The following is a 13,630-nucleotide window of genomic DNA, read 5'->3' as shown; positions in this document are numbered from 1 at the left end:
GGTGGCAACATTTTGGTGTGGTACACCGAGGGCAGCCACTGGATCAACCTTAAGACTGTATTGGAGTCTCTGGTGGACAGGGGACACCAGGTCACTGTGCTGGTTCCCAGCACTTCCCTGTACATGAAGGCCAGCGAGAATTCACGCTTCCACTATGAGCCTTTCAACATCACAGTCTCCATGGAGAGCTTGGAAGAGGTCTTCAAAGAGTTCCTTAACTTCTTCATGTATGATTTGGACCACCTGAACTACCTCCAGGTCTTCAACCGATTTACAAATTTGATGAAGACAAACAATCAGTATGCTTTGTATTACTTGGATGGTCTGCTGAAATCAGACAGCGTCATAGCGAAGCTGAAGGACGCAAAGTACGACCTTCTGCTGGCTGACCCCATCTACCCTGGCAGCGAACTTGTGGCTGAAATGTTGGACGTTCCCCTGGTCTTCACCCTGCGCTTTTCCATGGCCCACACCTGGGAGAGGCTGTGTGGTCAACTCCCTGCACCGCCGTCCTACGTCCCTGGTGCCATGGTCAAACTGACCGACCAGATGAGCTTCTCAGAGAGGCTGTTGAACTTTCTCTTCTATGCCTCTCAGGACCTGCTAGCGTACTATCTTTGGCAAGACCTTAATACTTATTACACTGAGGTCAGAGGTGAGGAGCTTGGCTAATTGCTACTAATTGGGGATTGGTAATTTCAACATGCAGTTAATATGCATTCAAGGCTAGGCACGAGAGCCATGAAAGGAAGGGACATGCAAAATGAATGAAATGAATGAATGAAACCTTTAATGCCTCTAGGGGAAAGTACTTTGCAAAAAGATTATAAAATAAAATAAAAAAACCATGAAGGTAAAGGTGCATATTCAGACCATAGAGAGAATGGATCTGCTATGATCTTGTGACCGTACTGCCGTCCAGTTTAACAAAATAAAAAGGGTCAATACTCTGAATGCAGATCTTGTAAAACCGAGTCAGCACAGTTCTCTCCACATTAAAACTTCTGACTTTCCTTAACCATTGAATGAGGGGGGGGGGGGGGGGTCCGTTCAATTAAAATGTTTTTAGTTTTCTTTGTGTTTAAAATATATACATTATTTAACACCAGTCAACACCAGGGCATTTTGCTGGAGGCAAACATTTTCAAAACTCTTATAGCAGAGCCACATCATGATCTACCATTATCTATCGTTAAACCAACAGTCATTGGTATATACAGTAGCTGTGAACAGCAAAGGTGTTGCCTCTCAGTACGGAAATGTATGTGTGTATGATGAACATAACAGAATAAATTGTTTCATAGTGTCTTAAAATCATATCACCGATATTAACAATTTAATGTAAATAGCTAAAGATCCTAAAGTGAGAGAAAACAGTTACATCTGCAGAACCAATGACATAGGTTACCATCCTGACCCTTTACAAATGACTGTCATTTATTTTTTGGCACCTTGACAGGCAAGGATACTAAGTTTTGTGACATGATGGGCAGAGCAGACATCTGGCTGATGCGCACCTATTGGGACTTTGATTTCCCTCGTCCCTTCCTCCCAAACTTCAAGTTTGTTGGTGGCATCCACTGCAGACCAGCAAAACCTTTACCAGAGGTTAGTACAATCAAGGCTCTTGTAGGTGAAAGGTGAACCCTAGCACACTGTTTCTCAACATCTGGTCTGGGACCCACCAGGGGTACAAATGGACCCCTATCTCAACTGCAAAATTCTTTGTTAACTTAACTCTTATTAGAATGTACAAATGGAACCAAATTTGGTTTTGTGGGCAGTTTAGCTGTTCCCAAACATTTTAGGCATACCCCCACAGCAACATAGCCTATTTTTAAAGCCACATTAAAGGCATCAAAAGAGCAGCACATTAAAGAGCAAAGAGGATGCACCCATCCTCTTTAGAGGGCAACACGCACGCACGCACGCACGCACGCACGCACGCACGCACGCACGCACACGCACACGCACACACACACACACACACACACACACACACACACACACACACACACACACACACACACAGAGAGAGAAGATGGGGGAAAATGCAGTCTTGATTTCAGCTGACATTAAAGAAAATAGTAACATTTAAGTCAATCAAGCGTTTCTTGGATACGTTCATTGAATAATTAAAATGTGCATTTTTTATTTCAAATTAAAATGTGTAATTACATTTTTACAAAGGAAATGTTTTTAATTGCCTGTTTTTACTTTGTGAAAACTCCCACTTGAAAAACATATAGTGTAATGGTGTAATTATTACAACCATTAAACCACCATTACAGTTTTCCTCTCTGCACCCCTATAAAGACGTGCGCACACCCCACTGCGAGCTGGGAATCCCTAAGAAGTGTCTATAATGTTAATTCCTGCATACAAAATGTTCAACTGCAATTTTATATATTAGTCCTAGTTATATTTATTGATAAAGTGTGCTGAGCAGCATATCACATGGCATGGCATTTACACAGAAAGGTGGCAGACCATGCAGATTGAGTTTTGGTATAATAAAGTACCCCCAGGAAAGAGACTGTGATCTGCAGTTGGATAGTTGTTAGGCCAACCGAGGAGGATTGACTACATCCCATAACCTCTAGCAATGATTGCTCTGCAATTGGTTAGTCTGACCAACCAACCATCAAATGCTGCAACTCCATCACTCAGTGACTCCGTCAGTCACACAAAGACATGTCCGTCTCTTGGGCTGGCTCTGCTGGTCCAGCTAAAAAGCACTGATGGCACTAACAGGCTTTTACTGTATCTACTGTACATCATATCTAAGAACATTGTGTGTTGCTTCATGTTGGTACTTCTTTAGGATATGGAGGAGTTTGTGCAGAGTTCTGGAGATGCTGGCATTGTGGTGTTTACCCTGGGGTCCTTTGTTCAAAACACGACCACAGAGAGGGCCAACATCATCGCATCAGCCCTTGCTCAGATCCCACAGAAGGTGAGACGTAAGCCAGTTCACATACAGCACAATCTAAGTATATATGTTACAGTATGATTGAAAAAACAGTCGGATTGAAAAAGGAGTGCTTGTTTTTTAGTTCACCTCCCGAGCTCCCCCGCGTCATTTCTTCAAAAAAAGAAATGACGTCTCTGAGGTACAGAGACTTGGGGGGACAATGAAGTACGATTCTGTCCCTATCGGGACATAACTTCATTATGCGATGAGTCGGCTGAAGGTGACTTCACAACGCTCTGCACGGCTACTCGCTCGCCTAAGCTCGCTCGGCGGTACCTCTCGTGGCTCAAGTCACCTTCAGGCGGTGTGCCTCTGTCGGTGAAACCGAGTGCACCTTTTTCAATCTGACTGGTTTTCCAATCGTACTGTTGCATTCTATAGTGTAGTGTAACATTTTGCCATTTTTACCAGGTTCTTTGGAGATACGGTGGAGAGAAACCAGAGACTCTGGGGGACAACACCAGAATATACAATTGGATCCCTCAGAATGATCTACTGGGTATATAAGAACTTGACTTCTAATTACTGTCAGGTCCAAATCAATGTTGACTGAAAGAATACCAATACTCATTGCATTATTTAACTGAGCAACCATACAATACTGAAAAACAGAACTATCTTGAGCAAATCCTATAGATACTGAGATCTGCTTTGGTCTTTTCCTCAAGGACACACCAAGACCAGAGCATTTATCACCCATGGTGGCGCAAATGGCGTCTATGAAGCCATTTATCATGGTGTCCCTATGGTGGGAATCCCGATGTTCATGGACCAGCCGGACAACATGGTTCATATGAAGGCAAAGGGCGCTGCAGTCATTGTGGACTTCAACTCCATGAACACGAAAGATCTTGTGGATGGAATAAATGCAGTCGTCAGTGAGCCATTGTAAGTTCTCATCTCACTCTGTGCATCTGGTCCAGGCTGTTACTTACAATAATCAATTTCCCTGGTTAAATTGGGTTAGGGCAAGGGTTACCCAAACCCTAACCTTAACCCTTCCAGTATGATCCGGAAACCAAGAGACAGAGCCTGCAGGTGCATTGTCGTGGTGGAGCAACCACGACTTGTCTCTCCACAGAGCCCGCCTGCAGTGGTAAAAATGTCAGCACTTGCACAGGAAACCAGGTTAAGGATAATTCCTTTTTTAAACAGGTCGTTCAATTAAGTCCTTGCGGTCTTGTTTCCAATGAGAACCTGTGAGCAATTAGGGGTTAAAGGAGAATTCCGGACAAATTAAGTGTTATCTTTGATGCCTCGTTACTCACCTAGCGACGTGAAAAGTGGCGTTCTTTTTTTCCATATATTCCCCTGTCGTCATTTTTTAAACCCCCTCCGTTGTCATAATGGGAGCGCGTGGGTAAGGGAAATTCGTCTATTATAACCGACGCAAAGTTGTTTTTTTCTCTACTAGTATTGATAGTAGAGTCTCATGATAGTCAAACATGCGTTGAAACTATCTGCGAGGCTGCCGTCAATGGCGAACGATTTAACACTGGTTGCTTGTTTCTTCCAGAACCTGGCAACTCGTGTTGCCAGTAAGCATGTAGTTGCAGGCAAATAAAGAGGATCATGTCTGAGAGGGTGAAATGTTTCCTATGATTCATATTGTGCCTTGTGTGTTTCAGCTACAAGGAGAATGCCATGCGACTCTCCAGGATCCACCACGATCGGCCTATCAGCCCTAAAGACGAGGCGATATTCTGGATTGAGTTCACCATGAGGAACAAAGGAGCTAAACACCTGAGGGTGCAGGCTCATGAGCTCACCTGGTACCAATACCACAGTCTGGATGTCATAGGCTTCCTCTTGGCCATCACTGTGATCATAGCTCTGCTCTTCATCAAGACCTGTAGCTTCTGCATCTCCAAGTGCTGTGGTCTAAAGAGAAAGAGAAAAACAGAATAACTAGTGATACAAGCTCTTCCACTCAACTTGAACTGCTTCCAATGGATAGTGGATTAGATATTTCCTTCAACATTTGGTCAACTCTGTATCAATGCACTTGTAAATGACATGCTATCCCTTTCATTTAAATTGTGAACTGACCAGAAACTCTGTGCTTACACAATATACAGTATACATCCAGACAACTTCTCAAATATCAACAAACCCAGCATTTATTTGCCCTGGGTGTGGGGGGTTATATCACCATATCAACATACCCAGCCTGTATTTGCCCTGTGTGTGGGGGGTTATATCAGCATATCAACATACCCAACCTGTATTTTCCCTGGGTGTGGGGGGTTATACCCCATATCAACATACCCAGGCAGTATTTTCCCTGGGTGCGGGGAGATGTACCACTATAACCAGCCTTTATTTGCCCTGGGTACGAGACGTTACATGGTGTATTAGCCCTGGGTGCGGGGAATTATACACCATATAGCCTGTATTTGCCCTGGTTGCGGGGAGTTGTATCATGATAACATACCTGTCATGCGTCATGAGCTTGTAGATCGTCTGTTTTCATACCTTTTTGTATGACACACTGCATACACATATATACATATATATACACACACACACACACACACACACACACACACATATATATATATATATATATGTGTGTGTATGTGTATATATATATATATATATATATATATATATATATATATATATATATATATATATATATATATATATATATATATACACATATACATATACATACATATATATATATATATATATATATATATATATATATATATATATATATATATATATATATATATATATGTACATATATATATATATACATATATATATATATATATATATATATGTATATGATATATATATATATATACATATATATATATATATATATGTATATGATATATATATATTATATTATATTGAAACAACACACTTCGTTTATTATATTAATCAGAGAAGTAATAGATTGAATAATCGCTATCAGAAAATAATCAATAGTTGCAGCCCCACACACCAGGCTATAGGGTGCCCCTCCTACAGGAGATCTACACTCTACTGAGCACACCTTTCTAGTTCCATTTAGATTTAGGCTCATTTCATTGACACTCATACGGTACAGAGTACAGTAGTACAAACACTCGATGCTGGCTGTATCACACATGACTACGCAAGGACCTTTGTGCATGCGCGCACACACACACACACACACACACACACACACACACACACACACACACACACACACACACACACACACACACACACACACACACACACACACACACACACACACACACACACACACACACACACACACACACACACACACACACACACACACACACACACGAGGTGAAAAAGGTGAAGACATGTTTTTCTCTTTCGGGTCAGGTGTCACACACACACAGGCAGTGTGCCAAAGTGCATTCAGCTAATTTCACCACTTTTGAGTCAATCTTTCACTACTACAACTACTACTACTACAACTCATTATTGTAATTAAAAAAAATCTTTATTATGTTATGTATTCTCTTCAAAATGTACGAACTGTATGTGGACTTTAAAGCCCTTATAGGCTACCTTTTACCATAAAAAAGTATGGCCATAGCTGAGTGGTTAGTGAGCCTTCCTGGGAAGCCAGAGGCCCTGGTTGTCCCAGGTTTGATTCCAGGCCAGGTCAGCAATGTGTCGATCTGTGTCCCTGAGCAAGACTCCACCAATTGCTCCAGAGTGCCGTAGAATGGCTGCTCACTGCTCCTAGTTGTTATAGGATGGGTAAATGAGGACAAATTTCACATATGTGAATTTATATACGATATACATATATACACATATACAGTGACAAGAAACACCCCAAGGAGTGGGGACTATTCTATCTTACAGTACATTATGTTAAAATTTTCTTGAAAATGATAATATCACATATAGCAGAATATACTGCATCTGCATGTCAATCTGCATTTGTCACCAATACAAAACATACATTTTCATATTAGGGGGTTCATCTATATCAAGTTAAAGGATATTGTACTGCATTTATATTGTAAGTGGACTTCAAAGCCTTCACCAATACCACCAAAAGGTGGGTGCGTTATCTGTGTTATATTGTGCACAAACTGCAAAAAAATCGGAAACACAAGTTAATGATTTCTCGTGCATGAGCATAGTTTACAAAGGTTCAGGCCCAACTGATTTGCTCACAAACGATCAGCATGCGGTTGGGTCGATGCGTGTCTGTGTGGGTGCTGCTGGCGGCATGCATAGCAGGGAATGCAAGCGGTGGCAACATTTTGGTGTGGTACACAGAGGGCAGCCACTGGATCAACCTTAAGACCGTGCTGGAGTCTCTGGTGGACAGGGGACACCAGGTCACTGTGCTGGTTCCCAGCGCCTCCCTGTACATGAAGGCCAGCGAGAATTCACGCTTCCACTATGAGCCCTTCAACATCTCACTATCCAAGGAGAGCGTGGAAGAGGTCTTCAAAGAGTTCCTTAACTTCTTCATGTATGAGATGGACCACCTGAACTACCTCCAGGTCTTCAACCGATTTACAAGACAGATGAAGACAGATGTGGAGTTTGCTTTGGTTTACTTGGATGGTCTGCTGAAATCGGATGCTGTCATGACGAAGCTGAAGGACGCTAAGTATGACCTTCTGCTGGCTGACCCAATCTACGCTGGCAGCGAACTTGTGGCTGAAATGTTGGATGTTCCCCTGGTCTTCACCCTGCGCTTTTCCATGGCCCACACCTGGGAGAGGCTGTGTGGTCAACTCCCTGCACCGCCGTCCTACGTCCCTGGTGCCATGGTCAAACTGACCGACCAGATGAGCTTCTCAGAGAGGCTGTTGAACTTTCTCTTCTATGCCTCTCAGGACCTGCTAGCGTACTATCTTTGGCAAGACCTTAATACTTATTACACTGAAATCAGAGGTGAGTGACTGGGCTAATTGTACAGTTAGATTGGTAATTTCAACATGCAGTTAATATGCCTTCAGGGCTAGAAATGAATGAATGAAACATTCACTGCCTCTAGGCCTAGGGAAATTGCATTGCACAAAGATTATAAAAGAATATAAAAAACAACAACTACAGAGGACAGCACATACTACAACATAAAACATAAAAATATCATAAAAAGCATAATTTGGATCAATAAAGGACATCAAATGCAAGTTCAGGAAAGTGCCAAATTCAGACCATGTGATGAGAGCTTGTTTAGAGTGTGGGATGTGATGCCTCTTATAGTCTGCATCCTGGGCTATTCCTTAACCATGAAGGTAAAAGGTGCTATTCAGACCATAGAGGGCGCAATGGATCTGCTATGATCTTGTGACCTTAATAAGTAAGCCTTGCCGAGCCATGGGCAGGAGCCTATCTCCTGTTTATGTAGTATGTCGCAGAGACTTAAAGGGATACTTCACTTTCGGGCCGGGGACACATTTAAAAAAAATATTAAAAATAAATGAAAAAAGTTATGGAAAATTCATGGCCCCCTCACGACACGCAGTGTCCTACTAATGTGTGAGGGGGCCATGAATTTTCCATAACTTTTTTCATTTATTTTTAATATTTTTTTTAAATGTGTCCCCGGCCCAAAAGTGAAGTATCCCTTTAACCCCAATCCAACCCCTGATGCTGAGTGCCGAGCAGGGAGGCATTGGGTCCCATTTTTTTGAATCTTTGGTATGACCCGACCGGGGATCGAACCACGACCTCCCAATCTCAGGACGGCAGTGGTGGTAAAAGCACCTTTTCTTAAATAAAAGTATCAATACTGCAATGTAGAACTTAAAGTAAAAGTCTGGTATTAAAGATTTACTTTAGTAGTTACTTTACTACAAGTACCAAAAGTACTCATTATGCAGAATGTCCTGTTTCACAAGTTCTATGTATAAAATGTATAAAAACTCTCTATATAGAAAATAGCAGATCTACAAGCTCACAATGCATCGCACCGCAACGTCATGTGGGCTTGTAGATTGTCTATTTTCAAATAGCCAAAGTATATATATATATATATAGGGCTGAAGTGGTTAATGTATGTTTGGTAATAATAATCAACATCTACAAAGTAACTAATAACTAAATTAGTCAAATAATTGTAGTGGAGTAAAAGTACAATATTTGCCTCTGAGATGTAGTGGGGTAGAGGTAAAAGTATTGATAATTGGAAATATTTTAGTAAAGTAAATAATACCTCACAATTGTACTTAAGTACAGTACTTGAGTAAATGTACTTAGTTACTTTCCACCACTTCAGGACGGACACTCTAACCGCAAGGCCACTGAGCTGGTCTGTGACCTTAATACTGACAGTTTAACACTATCCAGTTTCATATGATATCCTTTAATCAGGTAAAATTCTCATTGAGATTAAAATCTTTTTTCCAAGAGTGACTGGGCCAAGAGAGCAGCATGAACACTGTTAGAACAACCAAGTGAACACTATATACGGTTAAAATGCAAAACAGGGTCAAGAACTTAAGTAGTTAAAATACAAAAATAGGTGCAGTTGACAATTTAAAAGCAATCACTTCGTCAAACAGTACTAATTTCTCAATCTCAAGCTCTGATAACTTCAGGTCCTTCTGCTAATCTTTCAAAGATAAGGGGTAGCATATTTATAAATAATTCATCCCATTTAGACCTGAGACCGATTCTAAAAAACGCCTTCTACATCCTGACCTAAGTTTTCTGAAAAACATCACATTTTTATTCAAAAAAGTCTAAACTAATTATATGTTGATAGTGTATATAGCAGAAACTACACACAGAGGTGTTCCTGGCTTGAAAGGTACAACAATGTATACAGTAAGGTTTCCAGGTCTAAATGGGTTATTTTACCTTATTCCATTCTACCTCTTGATCAACATCTGTTATGTATTGTTAGAACGCAGGCCATGCTGGTTTTGGTTTCTAACGCATAAATGTAGATAAGGAGTGCCCCAGGAGTAAACAAAATCTGCAAACATACAGTTTGTTCTGGTTTTGTACAGACGATGCTCCCTCACCCCAATCACGGAATAAAAAGGTCAATACTCTGAATGCAGATCTTGTGAGCACAGTTCTTTCCACATTAAAACTTCTGACTTTCCTTAACCATTTAGAGAGAGAGAGGGGAGTTTCCGATCTTTTTTTTTTCAATCAGTTTTCAATCATAATTTCTTTAGTTTTCTTTGCGTTTCAAATGAATTATTTAACGGTGGCTATAGAAGTGGTTATTCTCAGCTCTGTAATTCAACCCTGGTGTCCCTATTTTGGGCATGTTGTTGTAAGCAAACAATTAAATAAAATAGTAGATCTATAGCAGAGCCACATCATTTGCAAATCTTATCATTGAACAATGACCTAGCATTATGTAACTAACAGTCATTGGCATATACTGTACAGTAACTGTAACTGTGAACAGCAAAGGTATTGCCTATCAGTAAGGAAATTGTTTAACTATCTTGTGTGCATGATAAACATAAATTGTTTTTTTCATAGTGGCTTAAAATCATTAACTGATATTAACAATTCTATTAGCCAAAATCCTCTCTAAAGTGAGAGAAAAGTTACATCTGCAGAGCCCATGACATTCTGTAGGTGGCACCTGTTGACCCTTACAAATGTATTTGTTTGGCACCTTGACAGGCAAGGATACCAAGTTTTGTGACATGATGGGCAGAGCGGACATCTGGCTGATGCGCACCTATTGGGACTTTGATTTCCCTCGTCCCTTCCTCCCAAACTTCAAGTTTGTTGGTGGCATCCACTGCAGACCAGCAAAACCTTTACCAGAGGTTAGTACAATCAAGGCTCTTGTAGGTGAAAGGTGAACCCTAGCACACTGTTTCTCAACATCTGATTCGGGACCCACCAGGGGTCCAAAATGGTCCACAACTCTCTGCATGTACAAATGGAGCATTTTTTTAAAACTTTGGGACCCCAATTTAAACTGTCTAATAGAATTAATTTAACTGAGTTAATTTAACCGAGACCCTAAGGGTCCATTTGTACACAGAGAGTTACAGACTCGTAAGAGTCCAGTTGGACCCCCTAGTGGTCCCCGGACCCAACATTGAGAACCGGTGACCTAGCATATGGCTGGAAATTGTGGACAATGTGTGAAATTGTGGTCAGTTTAGAGGTTTTTAGGCATGCACCCCAATCCACCCACACCTTAAATAAAGCATAGCCTATTTATAGCACATTAAATCAAGTTTTATCAGAACGTGTAACTAAATAATCAAGAGGCACAACAATGTGCTGAATGAAACTGAAACTACTGCAACAAACAAAATTAATTGCAACAAGGTTACGCACAAACTGCCACGTTTAAAGAGCAAATAGGATGGGTGAGGGCCAGTGTTGCAATGCTGAATTGGAAGGTGGTTGCACTCTATTTTAAAGACGTGACGCGCACGTCGCTAAACACCTACACTACAGGTCACACAATAGCAATTGATATGCATCTAGGCTCATTCCTATGTTAATTCCCTGGTGTGAGTCGGGAGTCTTTGTAAACTTTGTTGAAGTGTGAATTGAAAGTCGTTCTAAATCTATGCGTGTGCCTGAGCGCGCTCCTGGTCAAATAGGTTCCTGCACGGCGTGCAAGGCCGTCCAGTGAGCATTGCACCCCTGGTGAGGGCAAACACACACACACACACACACACACACACACACACACACACACACACACACACACACACACACACACACACACACACACACACACACACACACACACACACACACACACACACACACACACACACACACACACACACACACACACACACACACACACACACACACACACACACACACACACACACACACACGAGAAGATAGGAATTAAAAATAAAGGAATTGACTGTTTACAAAGAAAAGGGTTTTAATTGCATAGTTTACTTTGTGAAAATCCCACTTGAAAAAAGTGAAGGTGTCATTGGTGACCTTCTGATTACCAGACGGCCTCTCTACCCACTCAGCAGCTACGCAAGTTAACAGTCGATTGTACATGAAACTGAAAGGTAATGGCATAAATCTGGGTTTTTGGTATAATAAAGTAGCCCCAGGAAAGAGACTGTGTGCATGTGATAATATCCATGAAATTGAGAGAGAAAAGAGAGATTTGTCTCAACCCACATATACACTATACCTGGGAAAAGGTGAAGATTGATCTGCAGATAGATAGTTGTTAAGCCAACCGAGGATAGACTACATCCCATAGCCTGGAGCGATGATTGCTCTGCAATTGGTTAGTCTGACCAACCGACCACCAAATGCAGGAACTTCATCTCTCAGTGACTCTGTCAGTCACACAAAAACATGTCCGTCTCTTGGGCTGGCCAGCAGAGGCCCAGCCAAAAAGTACTTTTCTGTCCGGTTCATAGCCCTAACAGGTTTTTACTGGATCTACTGTACATCATATCGAAGAAGATTGTGTGGTGCTTCATGTTGGTACTGTATGTGACTACTTCTTTAGGATATGGAGGAGTTTGTGCAGAGTTCTGGAGATGCTGGCATTGTGGTGTTTACCCTGGGGTCCTTTGTTCAAAACACGACCACAGAGAGGGCCAACACCATCGCATCAGCCCTCGCTCAGATCCCACAGAAGGTGAGACGTAAGCCTAGCTTGTTCACATACAATCCATGGCCGACAGCCTGAAGTAGTGTAACGTTCAGCCATTTTTTACCAGGTTCTTTGGAGATACGGTGGAGAGAAACCAGAGACTCTGGGGGACAACACCAGAATATACAATTGGATCCCTCAGAATGATCTACTGGGTATATAAGAACTTGACTTCTAATTACTGTCAGGTCCAAATCAATGTTGACTGAAACAATACCAATACTCATTGCATTATTTAACTGAGCAACCATACAATACTGAAAAACAGAACTATCTCGAGCAAATAGATACTATAGATACTGAGATCTGCTTTGGTCTTTTCCTCAAGGACACACCAAGACCAGAGCATTTATCACCCATGGTGGCACAAATGGCATCTATGAAGCCATTTATCATGGCATCCCTATGGTGGGAATCCCGATGTTCCTGGACCAGCCAGACAACATGGTTCATATGAAGGCAAAGGGCGCTGCAGTCATCATGGACTTCAACTCCATGAACACAAAAGATCTTGTGGATGGAATAAATGCAGTCGTCAGTGAGCCATTGTAAGTTCTTATTGCAGTCATGTTGGGTCAATGATAGATACGGCTTGTTTTTAGTGTTAGATTAAGCTGTGCAACAAAATAATTGCTAATAAGATAAAATTGCAGTCCTAGTTAGGTTGATGTAAGCATGTCATTTGCAGAGAAATAAAGACGATCAATTCATCATGAGATGATGAAATGTCTTGTTGGCACAGAAAGATCCCTTTTGTGCCTTGTGTGTTGATCCATATTTGTGCTCCTGAAACTAACCATTATGCTTTCAGCTACAAGGAGAATGCCATGAGACTTTCCAGGATCCACCACGATCGGCCTATCAGCCCTAAAGACGAGGCGATATTCTGGATTGAGTTCACCATGAGGAACAAAGGAGCTAAACACCTGAGGGTGCAGGCTCATGAGCTCACCTGGTACCAATACCACAGTCTGGATGTCATAGGCTTCCTCTTGGCCATCACTCTGATCATAGCTCTGCTCTTCATCAAGACCTGCAGCTTCTGCATCTCCAAGTGCTGTGGTCTAAAGAGAAAGAACAAAACAGAATAA

At 41.6% G+C, this 13,630-nt stretch overlaps 1 protein-coding gene across 1 annotated transcript; it reads left to right on the top strand.

Moving 5' to 3' along the window:
- LOC308089050 (UDP-glucuronosyltransferase 2A1-like) lies at positions 1-13,630 on the top strand (the record flags this gene model as incomplete). Its single annotated transcript, XM_080433628.1, has 12 exons — positions 1-655; positions 1,460-1,608; positions 2,825-2,956; positions 3,386-3,473; positions 3,643-3,862; positions 4,603-4,845; positions 7,131-7,852; positions 10,556-10,704; positions 12,393-12,524; positions 12,607-12,694; positions 12,868-13,087; positions 13,351-13,630. The coding sequence occupies exons 1-12, from the start codon at positions 124-126 to the stop codon at positions 13,628-13,630; spliced, it is 2,955 nt and encodes a 984-aa protein (XP_080289754.1). The 5' UTR covers positions 1-123.

Source organism: Gymnoscopelus braueri (assembly GCF_963280865.1).
Source record: "Gymnoscopelus braueri genome assembly, chromosome: 7".
Classification (NCBI taxonomy): Eukaryota; Metazoa; Chordata; class Actinopteri; order Myctophiformes; family Myctophidae; genus Gymnoscopelus; species Gymnoscopelus braueri.
This window is presented reverse-complemented; position numbering and strand designations above follow the sequence as displayed.